At 36.7% G+C, this 26340-nt stretch overlaps 1 protein-coding gene across 6 annotated transcripts in view; it reads right to left on the bottom strand.

Moving 5' to 3' along the window:
- Nucleotides 1-25988, bottom strand: part of SGTA (small glutamine rich tetratricopeptide repeat containing alpha) — a 41349-nt gene extending 15361 nt beyond the window's left edge. For 2 of the 6 annotated variants that reach the window (XM_003760812.4, XM_031948072.1), the window contains exons 1-5: nt 25613-25986; nt 10446-10585; nt 3293-3396; nt 2999-3086; nt 290-389 (exon numbers count right to left, since the gene is read on the bottom strand). In XM_003760812.4, the coding sequence (XP_003760860.1) occupies nt 290-389; nt 2999-3086; nt 3293-3396; nt 10446-10545 (392 nt within the window). In that variant the 5' untranslated portion in view covers nt 10546-10585; nt 25613-25986. Of the gene's footprint in view, nt 1-289; nt 390-2998; nt 3087-3292; nt 3397-10445; nt 10586-15278; nt 15321-24652; nt 24836-25396; nt 25421-25612 lie in introns of those variants that run through there. The other 4 variants (XM_031948073.1, XM_031948070.1, XM_031948071.1 and 1 more) reach the window with 4 other exon arrangements.
- Between the last annotated feature and the right edge of the window lie 352 nt (nt 25989-26340).

Raw genomic sequence — 26340 nt, 5'->3', positions numbered from 1 at the left:
AGCTGGGAAATCTTGAGTAAATTACTTAATTCCACGTGCAAAGCTCTATGTTATATGATGGAGATAGGAAGGCAAAACAAAATGAGTCACTATCCTCCAGAAGAGTTTTCATTTTCTTCACTTGTCTTACATGACTTCACATGACTTACCTCATCACTGAGATGAGTGAAAATATTTTTTAATTTAGAGTGTTCTAATTATTTCTGGTCTTTCAAGATCATTGTTTTAACCACAATGCAAAACACATGCTTCTTTCTGCCCCAATTCTAAGGGACCAAGTAGTCAGTACCTGTTGCAAAAATACACAGCATTGGCTGGATTTAATTCAATTGCTTTTCCATAAAAAGAGACTGCTGCTTCAAAATTTTCTATTTTCATTTGTTCATTTCCTAAAAGCAAAAAAAAATATACACATTATATGTAAAATACAATGTACTGAATGTTTTGGATGATATCTTTTATTCTTAATTTTAATTCGATTCATTATTTTAAGATGACATTTTTATTCTTCATTAGTTGAACTACATTTTAGTGAAAAGTTTTCAAATACTATTCTGCATCTCTAAATTAAATTCACTTATTCAAACCTTATGGCACAAAGAGACCTGGAGAAGAGGAAGAGTTAGAAAAGACACATCCCAATTCACATGAAGCTGACATTCTAACAGGGGGATCAGACCCCAAAAACAGAAAAATAGATATGGTTACATAAAATATTTCACAGGACCCCGCCCCCCAAAAAAAGGCACATCAGTTTAAAGTCATCTGTGATAATTAATATGAAAATCTCGCTTTTCTTAGAGTTGTTTCTACTAAAGTGCCATTTTCCACTAGAACCCTTACTATACCTTCAAGCAAATTTATGGGAACATATCATTACATTGTAAGCAAGGAAACTTCTCTACAAGCTTTCTGGGAGAACTTTTCAACCCCTTCTTTTAATTCAATTCAAATACCTTCATTGAGCAGCTATATTCAGCACTGTATGAATAAAACATAGTATACTTTATGTTATATTTCTTTTCATGGTGCTTATAATAAAACATAGTATACTTTATGTTATATTTCTTTTCATGGTGCTTATATTGTGAAGGTTAAGGGAATAGACAGCATATCTACAAATGATTATAGTACAAGAGATTCATTTCCCAATTGATGAATGGTCAAAGGATATGACCAGATGGTTTTTAGACAAAAAACAAATCAAAGCTAACTATAATCACATGAAATTATTAAGTGCTCTAAATCACTATTAATTTAGAGAAATGCAAATTAAAACAACTCTACTGAGTGTACTACCTCACACCCATCAGAATGGCCATTCAGAGAAAGGAAATAATAAATGTTGGAGATGTGGGAAAATGAGCAGGAGAAGGAAATGACAAATCACTGAATGTATATTTGCTACAAGGGTTTTAGTTTTTTTTTAATTTTTATTTTTTTCTGTTGTTCAATTCGGGGAAGAGAGAGAAAATAAATGTTTCTTAATTAGGAAAAAAAAAAATTTGAACTTTTTTAAAAACTCATGAGCCAAGCCAAGTGCTATAAAAGATTCAAGTAAGAGAATGTTCATTAGAAGAGTTAGTTCAAAAAAGTGGAATCTGAGTTAAATCTTAAATGCTAGGTATTTTAAATAGGCAAAGATGGGAGGGAATAAGTCATATTCCACAAAAAGAAGAAAGAACAGGATGTGCAATCAGAACAGTTAATCCCATTTGCCTGAAGTTTAAATTACAAGGAGAGGTGATAAGTCTGTAAAGACAAGGAGGTACCACACTGAGGTAGGCCTTGTGGTCCAAAGATTCCTTTTGTATTTTTCTGGACAATCAAAAGGGAACCACTAAATGGTTTTCAGCAGAAATAGGACATGATCTCTTAATGTGGGTGTCCCAAAGATATGTCTTCATTTCTCTCTTCTATGGCAATTTCCATACAGAAGACATATACCAAGTTCTAACTTCTCTGCAAAACTTAAGACTCAAAACTTGCACTATGTATAGAAGTCATCTATTTCCATGTTTTACCAGCATCTCAAACTTAACTGTCCAAAACCAAATTTCTTTTCCTTTATCCAAAACTTAATTCTGACTTTGTTGTTTCCATCTGTAATATATACCATCATTCAGTTTCCCATATTTGATTTTTTCTTCTCTCATCTCAAAAATCAGTCAGTTCCATGATCTCAACATCTCAAAACCTATCCTCTTCCTCCTTCATATTTCCTGTCACAACCATTCAGCAACTCCTTTTATCAAACCTCTGTTTTAGCAGTTTTGTCAACTCTAATCTATCCTTCATTCTCTTTTGGCAGAATAACTTTCATAAATATGTCATCATGTTGCTCCTGTTAGTTTTTTTTAACAACAATAAAACTAGTTCTCCCTGGTACACGTGTGCTCTCTCTCTCTTGCATTCTTACACACACAGTTTTACACCATATGGACTGCTCTCTACTCGAACACCATGCTTTCCAATTTCTAGGCCTTCCTTTCCTTGTTCTTTGCCCCAAAATACCATCTCTCCAAATCTTCATTATATAAATTCCAACCTATCCTTTAAAGCTCAATTCAAAAACTTTCCATGACTCCATTATTCCATATAGCAACACACTTTGTATTGCAGTTAAACTGCAGTATACTATAACACATATCTGTTTATTTCTTATCTCACTCTTTCTCCCAAAACAGATTATAATCTCAGTGAAGATCATGACATATACCTAAACTTTTCATCTCCCCTAGTTAAACCAGCACACTATTCTCTACATAAAAAATTACATGTCAAATGAATGATCAGATCTCCGCATAAATAAGAATAATCTGGCATAGGGATGAAGAACACTTCCTGCTTTCCTATGCCTACTACACAGTTTTATGTTTTTTGCCATCACAGGTAAACCACCTGTCAATTCCTTGGAGTCCCTCTTTATTTCCTGGAGAATACAGAATACATGGCTAAAATGGGAACTACTAAAGTAATTGCAGTCTATTTTCTTTACCTTCAGTCTTCAGTCTCTCAGCTTCAGCTGTATCTTCATCAGAGAGGGTGATGGGTTGAGAATTCCTACGGATGTAGGACATATCTTTCTATTACAGGAAGAAAAAACAAGTCATTTTAGGGAGGGACATTAACATAAACAAGCATTTTTGTTTTCCCCCGGCTCAATTTATTTTTCCCTATTAAATCCAGCCAGATTTTTTACCCTCAACTGGATCTAAAAAGGAAACAAATCTCAAATTGAAAATATCATGAAATGATGAAACTGGATTTTCATTTCAAAAAGTATGCTCACTTTTCCTGTAGCAGCTTCAAATATTTCTGGCAGAGTTTTTGATACAGCTAGATCTCGGTCTTCAACAGTCACCCCAAAAGCTGTCTCGAGGCACTGGATCGCAACTGGAAGAAATAAGGTTACTTCTTTTTAAGCCTCAAAATATATATTAAGAGTCATTCTTAAATTTTTATTTTCCAGAGAGAAAAAAGGTTAAGAATAAGGATCAGTCCTATTTTTAACATGTATGTACATACCATTAAAACACTGCTATATTCTGCGTATTAAAAATATTTCTTCCCTTGATCTTAATTTATTTCAGAAGCTCACTTCCACCAAAACCCATAATAGTAGAAGACACTAAGTCTGCTGAATCACAAATTCTCCTAAATGAAGTAGCAAAGAATGCATTTTGTTGACATCATCAGAGTCATAATACATTCAGAAGTATATTATGATAAAATTACTTTGGCATAGGCAACTTATGATCTGACATAAGAAAATGTATCTCTCTACTTTGTCTAGTTCCAAAATAAATGTTGATATAATACATTTAACAAGTCAATTACAAAGTCAGATTTCACCTCCTTAAAGTCAAGGCTGTGACTTTTATTTAGGAACATATAAAACTGAAGGGACTTTAAATATCACCTATTTTACCCCTTACTTTAGAGGAGAAAAATACATTATTTTTCCCTATTAAATCCAGCCAGATTTTTTACCCTCAAATGGATCTAACAAGGAAACAACAACAAAGGAAGGAAAGTAGCACAGCCATTAAGTGAGGCTTTGAATCAAGATTATCTGATAAACCCAGGATTCTTCCCATTAAGCCAGTTCCTTTAGAACCAATTTTCTACATAATATAAAATTAACATTATTATACAGCACCAGAAAAGTTGAGATTTAAAACTATCCTTTATGCAGAAAGGATATCCGAGGACCTATGCATAGCTAGAACAAGTTAATATGTTTGAGAGACTTTCTAACATTAACAAAATATTCCTGAATCAGCACTAACAACCAATATCCTGACAGTCTGAGAAGAAAGTTCAGTGATTCCAGAGGACTTTAAAAGACCGACAATTTCCTTCATGACTATGCTCCTTTAACTTGTAGGTTTTGGCTGTACTGATTAATATGGCTCTGAATTTAAGCAGGTGACTCAGTGGATGATTAAAACACAAATGGTGGGGGGATAAGGGCCCAAGTACAACTTCCTGTGCAACAGGTGACAATAAACAATATCATTAAAGATCAATAACTCATATAATACTAGTAGTAAGGAGTAAAATTCATCTGGAAGAGCAAAAAAGACCTACAATCTTAAAGAAAATATAAATGAAGGAGGCAGACATCCTATTATTAGTCCTCAGATTATTATAAAGCAGTAATCAACAAATTACTTGCTGCTAGTTCAGAAAAAAAATAGTCTGGATCAAGCTAAATAAACAAGAAACAACCACAATCAAAAACAGTTAAATGTTTGATAAACCTAAGAACATAATAATACTAGAAAGATGATTCCCTTTCTATGAAACTGCTAGAAAAACTCAAAAGAAATTTGGGGTAAATTAACTTTGGACCAATATTATGTTCTATAATCACAATAAGCTAAAAAGTGTGTGTGTGTGTGTGTGTGTGTGTGTGTGTGTGTGTACACACTGAAGGAACACATGTGCGTATACACACAAACACACAACTTAAAGAGAACAAAACCAGGTTTTCCCCTACCCCAGAACTTTTTCACAACTACAACTGGGGAAGAATACTTTTTAATAAACAAGAGGAATCATAAAGATAAAGTTTACACTTTTGACCACAGAAAATTTTAAATCTTTTACATGAATAAAATGAACTAAAATATAAATTTTATATAGGTATATGTATATATAAATACACACATATACATATATCTATGCTTAACTATAGTTTGTTTGGGGGAAGTGGTGGGGGAAAGGGAGAGAGAAAAAATATCAAAAAGTACACAACAGAAACCAAAAAAAAAAAAATTATAAAGAAACAAAGATGGACAGTTCTGAATATATCCTATTATTATATATACTTTCTTGAAATGGAAATTTATTGTTACATACTTTGAATCCTTTCTTATGTTCTGCTGTGCACATGACTATATTTTCTTTTTCTTTTCTATTTTTTGTTTTAAAATAATTAAAATAAAATATGTAGTTTTTTAAGATATACATGCTAAAAGGATAAAAATGGAAAAATATTCACATCATGTATCACTAACAAAATTCCAGTATCAATCCATATAGGAGACCAAAACAATAATTAAAATGAAGAACTGTACCTCTATACATAGTGGTCTAATTATATGAACAGTTTTCAAAAAGAGAAAAAGAATTTAAATAATTTTGAAGCTTCACCACACTCCATGTAAGCTGGCAAAAAAAAAAGATGGAAACACTGTGGAAGAAGCTATGGAAAAGATAAGTACACTGATATACAACAGCTAAGAAACTGTCCAACTATTCTGGTTATCAATTTGGAATTACAAAGATAAAGTGTCTAAACTAACTTTCCTTATTCTAAACTCCTACTATTGAGATGATAATTGATCATTATGATGATGAACAAGGAGGAGGATTGGGGAATGGCTGAATAAGTTATGGTATATGAAAGTAATAGAATATTATTGTTCTATAAAAAAAATGATGAACAAGCAGATTTTAGAAAGACCCAGAAAGATTTACTCGAACTGATACTGGGTGAAAACAAGTAGAACCAGGAATACATTCTTCACAATAATAGTAACAATGTGTGATGAGCAACCATAAAAGACTTGGTTCTTTTCAGCGGTTCTGTGATCCAAAACAATCCCAATAAATTCTGGATAAAAAATACCATTTGCATCTAGCGAACTATGGAGACTGAATGTAAATCAATAAAAAGTATGTTTACTTTTTTTCCCCTTTTTCTTCTTTTTTTTTTTTTTTTTGAGATTTTCCCCTTTTATTCTGATTTTTTTTCTCCTAACATTATTCACAAAATATGTATTTTTAAAAAATTAATATACATATATAACCAGAAAAAAAAAAGCATACCAAAAAATAAAGAGAAGATAAAGACAATAGTATTTATATAATGCTTAAAGGTTTATGAAGAGCTTTTATAATAGCATTTCATTTGGTTCTCACAACCTGGTGAGGTGGATACTATTATTACTCTCATTTTATACTGTTCAAGGAAGACCCCAGGCCTCCCCCAAAAAGGGAGCCTAAATGAAACAGAGTCCAATTACAGATTACAAAGTGCTTATTGTCTAAGAAAAAGATTAGCAAGAGAAAGAAGATCTTGCAAAAGAGCAGGGAGGGAGAGAATTCTCAGCTGCCCAAAGGGAAATAGGAAAAGGGTGAGATAATGTAATTTCTAGAGCTTTTCAAGGAGAGGGGTTATCTGTAAATATAATAAGCCAAGATCTTTCAGAAAGTCTCGAGTAAGATCTTAAATTTGAAGCGGCTTGCTGCTCAGGGCTCCTCTTGAGTTGGTCTGTGGTTTCTGGTAGCTTCAAGCATTTCCAAATTCAGTTACATTTCATTCGCAAAGAAACAATGTTATATCAAGCAGCTCTGAGCCTCACTTCTAATGGGCTAGTTCCCAAAACTTCCTTGTCCTGCTCCCCTGTGAAGAGAGGTTCTAATATATACAATAGGTATTACAAGAATTCATGTTCACAAGATAGACATCGAGGCTGAGAAAAGTAAATATTATTTGAGAAAGGCCACAAAGCTAAGTGGATGAGGCAGGATTTGAATTCCATCCTGATTCCAAGCCCAACAATCAATCATAAATATTTATTAAGCACATGCCAGGAATTGTGCTAAATGCAAGGAATGCCAAAAGGGAGAAAAAAAAAAATCGCTACCCTAAACAACTTTACAATTTAGTAGATAAGACAACAAGCAAACAAACATACACAAAATAATTAACACAAGGATTAATTAAAAATAATTAGACAGAATTAAAATGGATTAGGGTATCAGAGAGGTTAATATTAGGAGCAGAAAAGTTAAAATTAGAACAGTGGTCCAGGCATAAGAGACAGCCAGAGTGAATGCCCAGAGTTGAGAGGAGAATCTTATTCATAGAATAGCTGAGAGGACAGTATCATTGGATCAAAAAATATAGTTTGGGGAATAAAGTATGAGCCAGAAAAATAGATGGGAATAGGTTAAAAGGCTTTGAATGCCAAATACAGAATTTTGTGTTAAATTCTTCAGGCTACAGGCTATCCTGAAGTTTCTTGAGTAGAAAGGTGACATTTTAGTGACTTTATTGGCTGAACAGAGGATGGATTGGAGTAGGGAAACACAAGGGTAGCATATTTGAGAGATGTTACAAAATTTAAAACTATCCTTGGATTAGATATAGGAGGTGAAAGAATAAAAAATCCAAGATAACTCCCAGGTTGCAAACCCAAGGGACTGGATGTGATAGGATACAGTTTCTAGGGGAAACATAGCAGTAATGAGGTCCCCAGACCTCAATAATTCTAAAGTCTTCTAGCCTTAAGATAGTCCTACAAACATTGACAGTCAGAATAGTCTGATAATTGACAATCAAATTCCTGGGACAATAGTGAATAGACCACTCCTCTCAGTTCTACCTCTAGGCCATAAAATTAGTATATCAATAACAAGAACAGTATAAATTTGTCTTCTACCTCCTGGTCCTTTGCTAACTTTTGAAGGCTTCAACTGGAGTTACAATTAAAAAACTATGCCCCTGGACTTGGAGATAGATGCCTGCAAATTCTTGTGACATTCCTCACCAGATCTGTCTGTACAATCTCTTCTCCCCCCCCCCCCGCCCCCCTTTTGATATGTTTTTGGAACACCACACTCTCCTGGTTCTCCTTCTACAATTTTCTTGACTTCCCCTCGGTCTTCTTTGATGGATTCTCTTCTGGATCAAATCTTCTAACTGCAGGTGTCATTTGGGGTTCTGGCCTAGATTTTCTTCTCCTTTGTAGTGGGGAGCCGGCACTAATCTACAGCCACATAAGGCCAACCTTGAATAGGCTGAATCACATTATACCAAAGACTTCCTGAATAGGAATCTCCTAATCACATCCTAACTTTGAATAGGCAGATATCTAGGCATCCCCTAATCGCATCATAGAGCTTCCTACCACCAGAAACATCTGAGCAGCTCATCCTTGGGCAGGATACCAACCCTTTGTCATGGACCCCCACCTTGTACGGTGTTTGTACAACCCTGCCTTCTTTCCTACTGCTATATATATCTGTACTAGTGCACCCATTAAAATGAGGCTTGATCAGAATGATTTGACTTGCCTCCATTTTGCGCATCCCCTCTCTCTTGCCCTTATCTCTTTTCTTCCAGGGTCCACACACTCTGCCTCGAGGGCCAAGGCACTTTGTTACCACTTCAGTGGATGATCTCATCAACTCCCATGGATTTAATTAACAACCATCTGTATGCTGATGATTCTCAATTCTACTTTTCCTGTCTTTACTGATCACCAATCTTGAATATCTAGCTGGCTTTTAGACATCTCAAACTGAGATAGTCAAATGAGTAGAACTTATTATCTTTCTTCCTAAAATCCACCCTCTTCCAAATCTCAAAGATTCAGAGGGACTTGAGCCTAAAAAGTGAAGATAAATGCAGGAACCCAGATGACTCAGGTCAAGACCAACAGGACTGGTCACCCACTCAAAGATACAGCATGGGACAAAGCCAATAACTAAAGCTGGAGAGATGAGTAAAATGAAAGAGAACATCAACTAGTATAAAAAGTTGTTGAAAATCTAGAGCTCCTCAAAAAGAATAGAATAATATAATACAATTGTAAGCAGAGACTTAAAAGGGGAAAAAAAAAAAAAGAAAGAAGACATTCCACAACTACAAAGCTACTTAGAAGAAATTAAGACATAAAATAATGAAACAAAAGCTTTAAAGGAAAAAATAGATAAATATCAGAATAAAAGGTGCTAAATCTTATCCAGTATCAGACGCCTTATAAATCATAAGAGACCAATCAGAAATCAAGAACTCTATGAGAAATACTAGAATAGTTTTGAAATTCAATTATTTTGTAAAGTACTAAAACAAAAATGACCTACAGCAGATAGTCAATCCTTATAAAAGCTTTATACTCTTAACTCTTCCCTGCCCATTTTAATAGCTTTTTATTTTACTAAATACATGCAAAGCTAGTTTTCAACATTCACCTTTGTAAAATCTTATGTTCCAAATTTTTCTCCCCATCCCAAAGACAACAAACAATCCAATTTAGGTTAAACATGTACTTCTAAACATATTTCCATATTCATCATGCTGTGCAAGAAAAATCAGATCAAAAGGTGAAAGAAAGGCCCACTAAGTGGTTCAGTAGATAGAGCACCAGGCCTGAAGTCAGGACAACTTGAGTTCAAATACCCTTACCTCAGATACTTAACACTTTCTAGGTGTGTGACCCTGGGCAAGTCACTTAATGCCAATTTCCTCAGCAAAAAAACAAAAAGGGGGGAGGGGGAAAAACCAAGCAAACAATAACAAAAAAGTGAAAATACTATTTTTTGATCCATATTCAGTCTTTACAGTTCTCTCTGGATAGGAATGGCTCACTCCCTCACAAGTATATTAGAATTACCTTGAATCACCTCATTTTTGACAAGAACCAAGTCCATCATAGTTGATCATCACATAATATTGTTGTTGCTACTCACTTCACCTAGCATCAGTTCATGTAAGTCTATCCAGACTTTTCTGAAATCAACCTGCTCATCATTTCTTATAGAACAATAATATTCCATTAATACACCATAATTTATTCAGTCATTCCCCAACTGATGGACATCCATTCAATTTTCAGTTCCTGCCAGTATAAAAAGGGCTGCTACAAACATTTTTGCATATGTAGGTCCTTTTTCCTTTTTAAATATCTTCAAAATATCTCTTTAATCTTTAAGATTAATCTTAAAGATATCTTTAAATATCTCCTGGGACACAGGTCCAATAGAAGATAGCCCTTTGGGCATAGTTTCCAATTGCTCTCCAGAATGGTTAGATCAATTCACAACTCTACCAACAATGCGTTAGTGTTCCATCTTAACTTTTTTTTTTTAAGCACTCCTGAAACCACAAGACAAAAAAAAAAAAAAAAAAATCAGCACTAACTCACCTTCCAAACTCTCCTGGGCATCAGGAGAAAGGCCTCCATGATGCAGCTGGTCATGCAGAAACTGAATGATGGAATAAGCAAGGCGCTTCTTGTCCTCCATCTTTATGGCTCTGAAGAGGGATCTTGTGATTTTTCAAGATCTGTGAATTAGATCAAATCATAAAACCAATGATGAAAAGATATGATGTGATTACTATTCTATACACTTTAATGAAAGGGAAGGGGGAGCCATACATTTTAATTTAAACTAAGACTTTTGAAAAAACTTGAGATATAGCTTCAAGATTAAAAATTCCTGAATACCTTTCCTCAAAGTGTCAAAGGAAACCTCAGTTATTGATCAATCACTCACACTGCTGTCATCCAACTTCTCTAGTGAAGACTGCTGATGAGGAAATAGATGCATCCTTGCCAAACAGGTCTACTATAAGCCCTACATTCTGAGTGGAAACAAAGGGTACATAAATGGGTACATACATGAAACATTCAGAAAAGATGAAAGGTAACCAGAAGGATAGGGGCTATGCCCAGCAAACAATAGGCACTTTTAAAATGCTTGTCAATTAGTGTTCTCTGATGCTCATTTCCTCCCTTCAATGAGGTACAAGACAGCTAGGAGTTATAGTGGATACAGCAGTGGAGAGGATTTGGAGTCAGAAAGAGCAGAGTTCAAATCCAGCCCTAGACACACTAGCTATATGGGCAAGTCACTTAATATTTGTTTTGGTTTCTTCAACTACCAAAAAAAAAAAAAAAAACAACACCCTCTACTTCCCAGGGTTGTTGTGAAGATTAAATGAGAAAAACATTTGCAAAAGTACTTAGCATGGTATCTGGCACACAGCAGACACATGATAATTGCTTGCTCTCTTCCTTTTACTCTAAGTGACTGCTTCCTCTCAACTCCTCTGTGAAGCATCATCCCTCTCAGATCTACTAAGTATAGGGAGTCTGGACTCTCTTCTGAAGCATGATTTCATTCGCTCTCATAGGTTCAAATATTTCTATGTAGGTGATTCCCAAATATACATACCTAACAATCCTATCTATACCTGACTCTAAACCTACACTGCCAGCTCCCTATCTAGATAATTTGACAGTATCCCAAATTTTATCACATTCAAAATATAATAAACTTTCTTTCCTATTCAAACCCAATTTCTGTTCTAATAGATGTTGAATTGAGCATTACCATGATGTCCATGATTCGAGTTCTTAATCTGAAAGCAATCAAGTATCAAGTCTTTTTTTGGGGGGGTGGGGGGAGCATGGGGGGGGGGGGTTAGGCAATTGGGGTTAAGTGACTTAGCCAGGGTCACACAGCTAGGAAGTGTTAAGTGTCTTGAGGCCAGATTTGAACTCAGGTTCTCCTGACTTCAGGGCTGGTGCTTTATCCACTGCACCCACCTAGCTGCCCCAAGTACCAAGTCTTGTAGCTTCCACCTCTACTCTCCAACATTGCTGGCTTCTTTCATCTTTCCAGCGAGATGAAAATCCTCATCACTTCCAGCCTGGGCTATTGTTATCAGCCTCCTTACTACTCCTTACTCCATGCTTCTAGCTCATCTCTCCCTTCCCCAATATATATATCCTCCAGGGAACTATCCCAGTAAGATGAAGTTACAGACCTGACCACATCACCACCTTGCTCAATAACCTTCAGCAGTTCTGTACTGCATTTAGGAAAAAAAATTAACTTATCACTCTGGTATTTAAGATCCTCTAAAGTCTGAACTCAAACTACTTTACTCGATTTACTTCATGTTATTGTCCTTGATGAATATATTCCAATTCAGCAACTGTTCTAGGAAATAAACATACTATCTTCTTGACTGTGCCAAAGAAGCCACACCCCTGAAGACTAAAAAGTAATATTTACTCATGCCTACACATCCTGAAATCTTTATTCTCTAAATTTTGACTTAGATACAATTTCTTTCACGTCTTCCCTAATTCTCCCAATTAATCTCTTCTCCACAAATTATCTTGTATTTAATCCTCAATTTGTACACCGTTTACCCCAAAATATAAATTCCTTAAAGTCAAGCACTGTCTTGTTTTATCTTTGTGTCTGAAAGGTATAACAAAGTGACTTGTATATATTGGAACTTAACAGATATTTAACAAACTGAATAAATGCTTACATTTGTACAATGTTTTGAGATTGAAAAAATTCTTGGTTATGCATTCAATCACATTCAATATGCAAAATAATGCTTTGTAGATGTTAGGAAAGGTAGGAATTGTTAACCACCACCATTACAGATAAGAAAATGGAGGACCCAAGAGGTTATGAAACTTCCAGAAGTCAAAGAGCTGGGACACCTCCTGATATAATGGAAAAATCATCCTGGACTGAGGAGTCAAGAAATGTTTTAGTCATGCTTTGTCATTACCAATATAATCACCAGTATAAACTGGAATAAGTCATTTTATCTCACTTTCCTCAAATGAGGAAATGGGGGGGAGGGAAGAGGAATATTATAGTAGAACTAGATGATCTCCTAAACTCCCTTCCAGCTCTGAAACTCTTTAAACCCAGTACTTTCTATGTTATTAGGCTGCTTCATAGTATTTCTTCTTTTTCAAATTTCATAGTTGCCACTGAAAAGAAAAACATATATATACACACACACACACACACACACACACACACACACAGAGTTTAAAGTCAAAAGATTTGGGGGGCTGCTAGGTGGCACAGTGGATAGAGCACCAGCCCTGAAGTCAGGACGACTTGAGTTCAAATTTGACCTCGACACTCAACACTTCCTAGATGAGTGATCCTGGGCAAGTCACTTAACCCTAAATGCCTCAGCAAAAAGCAAAAAAAAAAAAAAAAACAACAAAAAAAAAACAAAAACAAAAACAAAGATTTTTGAGGTAAATCCTAGCTCTTCCATTATCAGGTATGGGACCTTGGACAAGTTCTGTAATTCCCCCAAATTAAAGAAAGGAGGGAGGAACTTGTACCTACTGTGTGCCAGTCACTGTGCTAAGTTCTTAACAAATAATATTTCATTTGATCCTCAAAAACAACACGGGGGGGAGGGGGGAGAGAAGGTGTGTGCTATTATTTTCTCCCTTTTACAGTTGAGAATAATGAGGCAGTGACACATGCCCAGTGTCAAAGTGCCTAAGGCCCAATTGAACTCAAATCTTCCTGATTCCAGGCCAAAGGCCCTCTTCATTAGTAGTATGTGCCACCATACTAGCTACATATTAGAATTGCTGCTATACTTTATGCCTGTAGATAGAAATACGCTTTTTGAAGGACAATTTATTGTAGAATCTACTCTGTTCAACAAAGCACAATTCCTGAGGAATTCTAAAAATTGCTGATACTATAAGGATAAAGTTTTATAATAATGTGAGACTGGGATTAGGGAATGGCTAAACAATTTGTGGTAGTATAAGAATGTGATGGAATATTACTATTTTGTAAGAAACATCAAATATAATAAACACAAATACAAAAACATTTATGTGAACAGATTAAGAATGAAATAAGCAGAGACAAGAAAACAATACACAATGGCTGATTTAATAATGCAAAAAGAAAGACCACAATAAAAAATTTAAAGACATATGTTGTAAAATTACAAACAAGGATGACTTGAAAGAAGAGATAAGAGAAAAAATTACACCCCCACCCCCCCCATTCTAGGTAAAGGTAGCATGTCCCTAAATGTGAGACATAGCAATATTTTTAGCTTTTGTCAATGTCTTGGTCAATTTTGTTGACTTTTTCCTTTTTTAATTATTATATGGGAGAGGAAGGGAGAACCATTCAAGAAAATATTAGGGATATGTAAAAGAATTCAATAAAAACTTAAAAAAAAAAAGTTGGGGACTCAATTTTTATAATTAAGACATACCACAGAGATAGTGGAAAGCATAGAACTTGCAATTCATAAGGAATGAAATCTTATTTCTGATAATACGTATAATCATGGGCAAGTCACTTAACCTTGATGAAGCTGTTTATCTGGAAAATAGGAATAATAATAGCTATAAAATCTATCTCACAGGGTCTCTAGAGGGTATGGAAAATACTTTTCAACCTCAGCAGCACTATTTAAATCCTAGCTATTATTTTATAAAAACTTGTCTATACCAAATAGAAGGAATTTTGTACCCAGAAAAGACCTTACTCAGGAAGTCATTTAAAAATCAGTCAAAATTGCCTTTCAGTGCACTCCTCAAGAGACTTATATTACTATGAACTTTCCAAGGTGATAAGAATCCCAGCTATACAATATCAATACTTCACATCAGCCAAATTGCCAAAGCAGCACCAGGCCACTTGGCACTTTAAACAGGGGAGGCTGAATATAAGAGGACTTATATTTTCTCCAACACTATCCCTATAGCCAAGAACTCCCATAGTATTAAGTGTTTTATGAGCAATGGTGACTGGAAAAGTTTAATTCAATTTGTAAATGTGTTAAAAGCTTGCTAGATACAAGGTATTGTGCTAGGCATGGGGCAAGGATATTGCCATAGAAGTAAAAAAAGTTAGGTAGGGAAAGAGACAAAGATGTTATAAGAAATATCTGAGGGAGAGAGGGAAAAAAAAAATGCAGTAAAGTAATACTTAAGTGAAAGAGAGACCCTTTTGGCAGTCATTTAAGGTCCTCTCCACAAAATAGTGATAAGCATCTTTTCCAGCCTTTTATTTCAGTGGGTCCAAACTGGAGCAAAACTGTTGTTTAGTCATTCAATAGTGTCTCTCTGTGACCCCCCAAGGATGCCAAGACCCTGTATCTTCCACCATCTCCCAAAGTCTGTCCAAGCTCATGTTCATTGTTTCTATGAGACTACCCATCTCACCTTCTGCATCTGCTTTTCTTTTTGCTTTCAACCTTTCCTGTTAAGGACCATGCCTGGGTGAAGGGGCAGGTCAATTCTCCGAGAGCCTCCACAGCTGTGAATCATAACATCTGAGGGAGTTGCAAAGCAGCCTTTACTGACACAGGTGTTGCTGGTGGACTAGGAATGAAATAAATTGGAGGCAAGAGGGAAGAGGAGAGAGGTCAGACAAAGCAACTGCCTCTCAGTGGAGAGGTCAGAGAACAGCAACTGCCTCAGTCTCCTTGTATCTGTATCATCATCATCATCATCATCATCATCATCATCATCATCCTCCTCTCACATGAAGAGATCCATTTTACAGGTCTGAATCAGACCTCCAGCAGACGCTAGTAGGTGGCTCCTGTAAAACAACACTTTCCCAACATGAGTCTTTTCAAATGAGTTCTCTCTTCTCATTATCTGGACAAAGTAGTTAAGCTTAAACTTCAGTATCTGTCCTTCTAATGAGTAGTCTGGATTAATTTCTTTTAAGTACTGACTTTCCTTTTTCTTGCTGTCCAAGGTACTCTCAAAAGTCTTTTTTCAGCACCCCAATTTTCTCCAGCAACCTAATCTGAAAACATCAGTTCAGCTTTCCTTACAATTCAACCCTCATAACCAACCATACATTGCTACTGGAAAAACCACAGCTTTCACGACATGGACCATTCTTGGCAAGGTGACATCTCTGCTTTTGAGCAGACATCATCTGCTGTTGAGATTTGCCATAACTTTCTTTCCAAGGAAAAAGTATTACTTAATTTTGTAGATACAGTCGTCTTCTGCAGTAATAGCTGAGTCCAAGAATAAAAAATCTAACACTTTCTATTTCTTCTCCCTCTAACTGCCAGGAAGGGATGGAACTTGTTGCCATGATCTCAGATTTTTTTTTTTAAGCTTCAAGTCAGTTTTTACACTCCTCTTTCACCTTCATGAAAAGGCTTCTTATTTTTTCACTTTCTACCATAAGAGTGGTATCATCTACATAACTGAGATTATTGTTATTTCTCCCAACTTTAATTACAGCTTTTGAGTCATCTAGCCTCACATTTCATGATATACTCTGCATATAAGGTTAAATAAAGTGAGAATATAGTCTTGTCATACTCCTTTTGCAATCTTAAATCAATCAATTGTTCCATATTTAGCTCTAAATATTGCTTCTTGAACTACATACAAGTTTCTCAAAAGACAAGTAAGATGATCTGCAAGTCCCATCTTTTTGTTATAATCCACACAATCAAAGGCTTCAATGACTAAGTAGATGTTTTTCTGGAACTCCCTTGTTTTCTACATAATCATGCAAATGTTCACAATTTGGTTACTGGTTCCTCTGCTTATTTGAAAGACCAATCTGCACTCCTGGAAACTGTTGGTTTGCATATTGCTAAAACCAAGGTTGCAAGATCTTAAGCATAACCTTTCTAGCACAGCTAATTTGAATATTCTTTGGAACAGTTCTTCTTTAGAATTGGGACATCCAATTGATCTTTTACAATCCTATGAGAAACAGCCTTACTGTTGTCAATGCTTCCCAAGATCCACTTAGCATCACTGTTCCAGACAATGAGCTAAAAATTCTCTTATAGCTCTAAATAAATCAGTAACGCGCCATCACCATGTTAAGTTCTTTCTCGCATAGTTCTTTTGTATATTCTTGCAACCTCTTCTTAATTTCTTCTGTTAAGGAATCATTCTAGTCCTCTCTAATCAATTCACTCTCCCCTTCTCCCCAAAGCTCATCTCTTCTCAAGCTTCCCATAGTACTCCCTTCCCCCATCCTCTCTGCTGATTATCTCAACTCAAATTTCACCAAAAAAATTGAAACCACTCATGAGAGCTCAATCTTCTCCTTCCTCATCTCAAATTATTCAGAAATCTTCCATTCTTAAATTTTACAAAGGCCTAAGAGAAAGAGATGACTCTGTTCCTGGCCATTATGGAGACTTTTATATGTACATTTGATTCTATTTTCCACAGACTGCCTCTACTTTACTCTCAAATCTTCAAAAAATTCCCAAATAGATGGGACTTCCAGATCATCTTGTCTCCTGAGAAACCTGTATGCAGAATAAGAAGCAATATTTAGAACCAAACATGAAACAATAGATTGGTTTAATCATTTCTACTCATCCTTACTCTCCCATCTTCAACTTCTCCATATGATTTCTTTCCAGCTACTTAACAACAAACCTCATGCTTGAAAAGCCATCACCTGTCCCTTGCATCAAATCTCTCAGATAAAGATCAGATATCCAATACATAAAGAACACAAATATATGAGACTAAAACCATTACCCAAAGGATAAGAGGGCAATGTGTATGTTAACAAATGGTTTTTCAGTACTTAGCAAGTGTTTGGCATATAATAGGTTTTTAAATAGATGTTTACTGCCTGAGTCAAAAGATTAATTCCAAGTTATTAGTAAACAAATGAAAGACTGCATTAAACCCCTAATAACAACTCATGTTCAACAAACTGGAAAAAAAAAACTGAAAAAGGACTGGAATAGAAAATGTTGGAGAGGTTGTAAAAAGGTAGACATATTAATACACTGTTTATGGAACTGTGAATAAATTCAGCCAAATTACTCTTCTATAAAAAAAGAAGACAACTTCTCTCCTTGAAGCTAAAAATGTTATTTTTTTCTTAAGACTATACTATCCTATCTAGCATTTCTACAAATTTTAGATCAAGTTCTGAAAAAAAAAAAAATTGGAATTATGCTAAGAAATGCCTAAAATGTCCATACTTTATTTGTCCTAGTAATCACCAAAGTAGACAAAAGGTAAGAAGGTCTTAAGAGTTACTAAAATACTTAGAATAACCCTTTTTCATGGTAGCAAAGAACTGGACATAAGCCCATCAATTGGGCAACATTTAAATTGTGATATATGAATATGAATATAATGTGGTTGGAAAAAAGCCAAGTATAATGAATCTGATAGAGAAGTCTAGGAAGACTTACATGGACTGAATGAAACAAAGTAAAGTAAGTAGAACCAGTAAAATTATATAAACAAGACAAACAAAACAAACTAAATATATAAAATTATAGCAACTAAACTTGGCCTCAAAGAACAGATCTAAGAAGGCACCACCCATTCTTTTTCTTATAGGTAAAGGATTACAGGTATAGAACACATTTGTCAGACTCAGCTGATGTACTGGTTAGCTTTACTCAATGTTTTCTTTTTTTTAAGTCTTTCTTATAAAGCATGCCATCTGGAAGGGGAATGATATATATTGGAAAATGTAGGGGAAATAAGAAAGAGCAAAAAAAAAAAAAAAAAAAAGAAATTAAAGGCAGGAAACTGCACAATAAATATTTTGACCCAAAATGATGAAAATAAAACATTTTAGCACTTTAAAATGATGGATTGCATGCTGTCTTGGGGAAGGGGAAGAGAGAAAAAAATCGTGAACCCAAAATATTATAAAAATGAATATTGAAAACTATGTAATGGGAAAAATAAAATACTAAGGAGGAAAAAAAAAGAGGGGGAGGTTCTAGTGAAAACTTATTGTAGCATCTAACACTAAGTTTTTGTAGAGCATGGAAATGGAGGAATAGCCTTCCACTAAATTGAAAATATTTCCAATCTAACCAGTGGCTGACTACATTTGTCATCCAATATAAGATTAGCTAAGCCCCTGGAGAGCGCTCAGTACCAGAATGGATTATTTTTTTAGTCAATGAAAAAGATGAAATCATCTGATATCTTAATTTGCCCTGTATGTTCAGCATGTTTGTTTGAATATTGTCTCCACCTTTAGAATGTGAATTACTTGAGGGCAAGCTGTTTTTGTTTTGTTTTGTTTTGTATCTACAATGCTTAGCACAGTGCCCAGCACATAGTAAGTATTCACTGAATGTTTGTGGACTTAAAAATAAGTGGAATGGCTATAATTTATGTTGGAAAAGGGAAAATTCATGTCAAGTAAATTATAATCTTTGAAGTAAAGAAAATTTAAAGGAGGAAATTTCAGTTATCTAGAAACTTCAATTATTAGGTAGTTTTAAAGTATCTTATTCTTTGATAATGATGGATAAATGATATATCTACATATAAATTCATGCATAACTTACAATATAAATTTGTAAAATATCTAGGAATTAAATTTGAACCCTGGCTCTATTTACTACCTGTTTAACTTTAGCCCATGTCACTCAACTTCTCTGGTCTGTTTTTTCACTTCACCTAAGTAAAATGAGGGGGGCTAGATTACCTCTGAGGCTTCTTCCAGCTTTAAATTCTGTGATCTTCAGGTGCAGGATTCTACAGAAATGTAAGAAGATACTGTTCTAACTTGAATAAACTGCTATTGGGTACAGAAGGCTAGTGATATGATACAATAGCACTGCTGACTCGGGTGTATACTATGGAAAGGGAAGTCAAGACCCATTTACAACTTTTTAGATTCTGCTTTACTCAAGAATAAGCTAAAAAGTAGGAAAAATAATTGTTGCCAATAGCAGAGGAAGAGAAAGTCTTCTGACAGGTCTAGAGTGAAAATGACACTCCAACTTTTGTCAAGGAAAGAGAAACCTAAAGATCCTTATAAGTTTTTTCCCAGAAAAACAAGGGAATGTTAAATAGTTTGAATTAAGATGGCCAACACCTAAAGTTTCGGCTCATTCAGACTCAAAATCCTGTAATCCACGCTTCCTTACCCCCACTATTCCATTAGTTGTCATAGCCTATCAGTGGCTATCCTCTCTACTACTCACTATCTCCTTCAAGCCCTGTTCTCTTCTCCCCTGAATGAGCTGAAATTAGAACTATTACTGTATGGGATGAGAGAGGAGAGACTGGGAAAGGGAAATGGTAGAAGAATATAAATCTGGATCACATCAGTCCTCTGACCAAAAACTTGCAATGATTCCCACTATCTTTAATATGATAATCTAGGATCTGCACAGTCTACATCCTATTTTTCCAACTCTATTTCAATAGCCAAATTAAACTAAAAGCCAAGCTCTTTTCATCATATCATCCCCAGTCATTATGCATTTGTGCTCATGACATCCCCTGTGTCGAAAATGGGCTCCCTACATATCCTTCCCTTCAAGTCACAACGGAAGAGATCAGCTCCCAGGGGAAATCTTTCCTGGGAACTCCTGGGAGTTTTTTCCTCCCTCAAATTCCTTAAGTCTCTCTACCCCCCAGAACACAGAAAGTGTTACATAAATGTTTGTTGATTTAAAAATGAATGGAAAGGTTAAAAACCATATTGAAAAGGGGGAAATCCATATCATTGAAATCAATCTTTGGAAGTAAATAAAATTTAAAGAAGGAAATTTTAATTATCTGGAAACTTCAATTATTGGGTACTTTAAAAATACCTTTCTCTGATAATGATGGATAAGACATCTACATTCTCCTCCAGAGAATTCTCCAGATTCATGAATTAACCTAATATGGATTTATAAAATATCACAGAATTAAACCTCTATCCCGGTTCTATAAGCCATGTCACTCAATTTCTCTGGATCTCTAAAATGGGGAGAGAGGGGGGGCTAGATAATCTCCTATGTACTTTGCTTTAATTGTTTTCATATTCTAACTTGTGCCAAAATTTATTTAATTATAAAATTTATAAGTTCTTTGAGAACAGAAGCTATATTATATGATAAATATCATCAGTGCTTAATAAATACACTTTGAATCAAAAAATGTGTTTTGGCAAAGATATATTCTGTTTATAAAACACAGCTAAGGTAACTGTAAATAGTACAAACCCTAGTGTGTAGCATTATGGTAAGAATATTGAACTTAAAAACTGGATGTCCATGGTTCCTTTCTTAAGCCTACCTTGTGTAGGTTAAAGGCAGAGCTAAGCCCCAATTTCCTCCGTGTCAAAATGAAAATTTTACTGAGCTACTAAGGTAGATTGTAAGGCATGTGTATATTTAAAAGGCTACATTGAAACTCTAATGATGAATGTTTGGAAACATTAGTAAAAAGTAATTTATAAAAGTGCATAATATATATTATATGCATAATGTATGATATACATAATATGCATATAAATATGTAATATATAAAAACTTTCAATGTGTTTATTTAGTAAGATGTTCCCCAGTGTTAAATACCAGTTTACTGAACAAATTCATCTCCTCTGGAAATGCAAGGTGAAGATATTCATGGGTAAGGAAATAAACCCCAAGACTATGTAATTTCATCTGCTACTCATCACAAGATCTCCTGAGTACTACATGCTCCTAACAGATAACATCTATCATTCCAGTTAAGTATTTTACAAAATTACAAACCTTCAAAGCTAGTGGAAAGATACCAAGGACAGGTATGGCTAGGAAATGGAACCAGTCAGAGAGCTAGAGCAAAGTTTTATATTGAAAGAGAAGTGACAAGGAGAGGGAAAAGTTATGTGAATATGTTTTTAAAATATTTTGATGACAATATTTCAACATAAAAGGTGGCTCTTTTGTAAAAAAAATTTTTTTTGATGAGGCAATTGAGATTAAGTGATTTGTCCAAGGTCACATACCCAGTTAAATTTTAAGTGTCTCAGGCCAAATTTGACTCCTCCTGACTCCACAACACATGCTCTATCCACTACACCAGCTAGTTGCCAGTAAAATGTTATTCTGAAAAGGGGTCCATGATTTCACAAGACTGCCAAAACAGGCCATGACACAAAAATAGGTAAGAATGCCTAAGCCAATGAAAGAAATAGGAGATAAATATAAATAGTTCAACTGTTAGAATGGTACTCATGAAGGACTCGATTATAGGTAAGAATGCCTAAGCCAATGAAAGAAATAGGAGATAAATATAAATAGTTCAACTGTTAGAATGGTACTCATGAAGGACTCGATTTACTGGTGGATTTTTTATGAAAAGACAAAGACATGAATTATCATATGGAACAAAAAAGCATGAATGATTTACAAACTACAAAGAGATACAAGTGCCTACATTGCTTATATCACAAATGCATGAATACCATTTATAAACAGGAACAAGAGATTACAAAGTAGCTATATAAAATTAGTCTTCGTAAAAAGAGAACTTTAGCACTGTAAGCATCCAAGATATCAGTGACATGACAACAGACCCCCCCTAGGTGCTTTCCCTAGACCACTAAGCATACATCTCCTAATCTCAATAACATGTTCATTCCAGAAGTTTTTTGGTTTTTTTTTTTTTTAAGAATTAATGTTAGTTCCTAGATAGGCAGTTTATAGAGCTGAAAAGGACCTTAGGTCACCCAATCCAACTTCCTTTATTTTACAGATAGGAAAACTTGAGACCCAAAAGGGGAATTGATATCTAAGGATATATAAATTAGTGACAGAAGTGGCATCTGAGCCACATTATGTAGAGTGCAAGGCTCTTTCCCATTCCTCTAGGCTTGCCTCTTCAATGTAACCTCTAAAATGCAACTTTTCTTAGAGTTTCAGTGGGGGGGAAGGAGAAGGCTTGTCCTCAAGATACACAGTGGGCATGTAACATAAAAATAATATGTATTTGTATATATGCTATTTTTCAGAAATAAATCAATACTCTACAACATAACTTTTAAAAATATCTGCTGCCAATGTTTAAATGGCTTTATTGGTTCCCATATAGCACTTAAAACAGTTGCAATTAATCATACAGCATAGTATAGACAATTCTAACAAACATGCACTAAAAACCATAAAGTTCTTTAGAGACTGGGAACCATTTTGTTTCTCTAAATATTTGAAAGCCTTCAATCCAAGAACATGGAATTAAAGTTAAGGTGATATTTATCAGACAAATGATTGTTTTTGGAATCCTAGAGAAGGAAGAACTTTTTAATTCTCTCAATATAGTCATCTTAACTTACAAATGAAGAAATGGAAGTCTTGCTCTAAATTACACAACTCACACAGAGAAAAGGCATCCCAACTATGAGGAGAAATAGCTCAAGCTATTAACTGCCATTTTCTGGGTGAGCAAACTCAAGTTTACTTGCCCACATTTGGATACCTCGAAGAGGCCAACTCAGCACTCACCATCATGTGTTCTAGGACCTACTCTTAAGCTCTATGCATTACACAATGCTATTGCATAGACTTCTAAGAGGCAGAAGTCAACAAAGTAGTCTAGAGAACTTACTATTATCAACTGGTTTTGGGATAGGACCAAGAGTTACATTTGGTGTCAGAAAACCTCAAATCCCGATGACTCAGGAGTGTATTTTGCCTGAATGGCCGCAATTTCATCAATTTGAAAATGAGAGTTGGACGAGATCCCTAAAATTTCTAAATCTAGGAAATCTCCACAACCTCTAAGAGTTTCTGCAACTTTAAATTTCTATTTTGATTAAATGAGGACATAACTTTATTCATTATTTTTTATTTTTTCCCTTTTAAATTAATAGTATTTTGTTTTTCCAAATACATGCAAAGATAGTTTTCAACACTCATCTTTGCAAAACCTTGTGTTCCAAATTTTCTTCCCTACCCAAGACAGCAAGCAATATGATATAAACATGTGCAATTCCAAATGTATTTCCATGTTCATCATGCTGCACAAAAAAATCAAATCAAACTGGAAAAAAAAAAAAAGAGAAAACCCCAAGCAAACAAAAAAGATGAACATACAACTCTTTAATTCACATATTCATTATTTTAAAAACCACCACAGGTATAAATGGCACCTGGGGTTCAACTGATGATTGGGAAAAGCATGGTTAGCACTGACATTGAAATTCAGGCCCTTTTCCTTTCAATTAGTTTCTATTCAGGACACTGAGCATGAACATATTACCCAGGCATGTCTTGGTGGTCCTCACTGTTGCACATACCTTTAAATAGATCAGAGGGGAAAGTACTTCTTGTAATTATTCATTGTTATTGTTACAATTTATCTTTGGTCCTTCCTGAAATTGTCAGCACTTTGAGAGAGGGTATCTTATTTTCTTTGTTTCCACAACACAATATAGTAGAACCGGTAGTGGATTTGTAATCATAGGACTTGTATTATTCTGATTATGAAACTTAATTAGCAAGTGCCATCACCTTCTCAGGGTGCCAATACTCTCATCTGTAAAATGAAAGGTACAATTTTGTTGCTCTCTATGATTCTTTTGGGGTCTAAAGTCTATGATACCATATGACCATATGAAGGCTTGCTAAATTGAATGAATACGTGTTCTTGGGCAGTTAGAGTCGAGATCTGAGTTCAAATCAAATAGGAATGTGACCCTGAACAAAGTCACTTAATCTTGACTGCCGAAAAAGGGGGGGAATAGATATTCCTTTGTTTCTTGCGAAAATAAACCAATGTCTCTTCTCTGCCTTCTATGCCCTTAGCCAGTCCAAAAGCGCAAAGCCCAGCCAAGGAGGGTGACTCACAACACTTCCATGCCACTTTGCAGGTTACGGCCACCTCATCCAGACTCTGAGTGGCCCTCCCGCGGCGTGAGGTTAGGACAGCGCTGGCCGTGGGGCTGGAATGACCAGCCTGCATTCACCAGCTAAGGGAGCCCCGGGAACGTACTTCATGTCCGGGGGTAGGGGGGCAGGATCCTCGTGTGTGCCAATGGGGCCATAGCCCTCCTACCTCACAGGGCTGCCGTGAGCCCCCGATGAGACAACACACGAGCTGAGCACAGGGGTGAGAAGCACCCACTCTCGGGCGGGATTGTGTGGATTTTTTAAGCGAATTAGAGCCTAAAATGGGAAAAGTCAGCTCAGATTCGGGTTCAAGTGCTAGAGGTCTAACTCGTAGGAGCCGCATGACCTTGGCCAAGTCCCTTCTCCTTCTCCCCTTACGCCTCAGTTTCCTCAACTAAAACTAGGAAGGCTGCCTCCTAGGAGAAAGGTGAGTGCGATGGCCTGAGGCCCCGGATCCCAACGCGGGTTAGGCGGCTTCCTCCTCCCGGGCGGGGGGAGGGGACCCCGAACAAGTCCCCCCGCCTCTCGGGGCCTCAGTCTCCTCCGCTGTAAAAGGGAGCTGGCTCGAGGACCCCCAAAGTCCCTTCCTCCGACTAGGAAGGAGTTAAAGGACTTTGGGAAAGGGGAGAAAGAGCCCTGCCCCGACTCCGCGGGCCCGGGAGCGCGGACCTTGTCCCGCTGCACAAGCTGCGGCTTCTCTACCTGCCTCGGAGCAGCCGGACCCTGGGCCGGGCCCACCCTCCCGCCGACCACCGGCCGCCCGCCCGCCCGCTCGCCTCAGTAGACAGCCGGAGCGGACGCGCGGGGAGCGCGGGCAGAAGCGCCGAGCTCCGGGATTCACGGCTGAGGGGGAAGGGCGTCGCGGCCTCCCTCTCTCCCGCCCGCACGCCCGCCGCCGGCGCCGAAGCCGCCACTCACCTTAACAAGCTGCCGAGCCCCCGCTCCGCTCCGCCGCCCGCTGCGCCTGCGCTGACGCCTGCGCACTTCGCCGACCGTCCCGCCTCTTTTCCTCTGCCATGGCGATGGCGCGGAGTCAGGGCTGGCTCCGCCCCCTCGCTGTTCTCGCGGGCTTTTGCCGAGTGACCTCGGGCGCAAGCGCGGATGACAACGGGCCCCAGATTAGGCTGCGAGAAGGACGGGCCCGTAGTAGTTTAGGGAGAGCTACCCTTCACCACCCGGAAGTAGGCAGCATGCCGTTAGCTTGGCGATGTTATGCTTATCAGCCATAGAGAGGAGGGGCTGATGTTGCATTGTGGGACTCGGGGGGACTCCATCCGCTCCCACTCCTGCCCGGACCCTTTCCCCCCCAAAGAATGATCTCATTCTCTATTATTCTATGACGATGTCGGTCACGTGCTTCTGCTCCTTTGGGCCCCGGACTGGGGGCGTTCGATGCCCGCCGCTTCCCTTAACCGTAACTTTGGACAACTTCCAATCTCAATTCAATTACTTTCAAAGAGCATTTTATTAAGCGCCTTCTATGTGGGAAGCGCTCAGCGCTGAGAACACAAAGATCTACACATGTGACCAACCTCCCCAGCCCCCAAGTTCTAGGAGGCTCTGAGCCTTTTTCCCCATTTGCAAATTGTATACCCCTAAAAATAATTGGGGGGAAAAAGCCACTGATATTTAAATAATTTATAACT

Source organism: Sarcophilus harrisii, chromosome 1, assembly GCF_902635505.1.
Source record: "Sarcophilus harrisii chromosome 1, mSarHar1.11, whole genome shotgun sequence".
Taxonomy (NCBI): Eukaryota; Metazoa; Chordata; class Mammalia; order Dasyuromorphia; family Dasyuridae; genus Sarcophilus; species Sarcophilus harrisii.
Note: the sequence above shows the minus strand (reverse complement) of the source record. Positions and strands in the feature narration are given on the sequence as shown.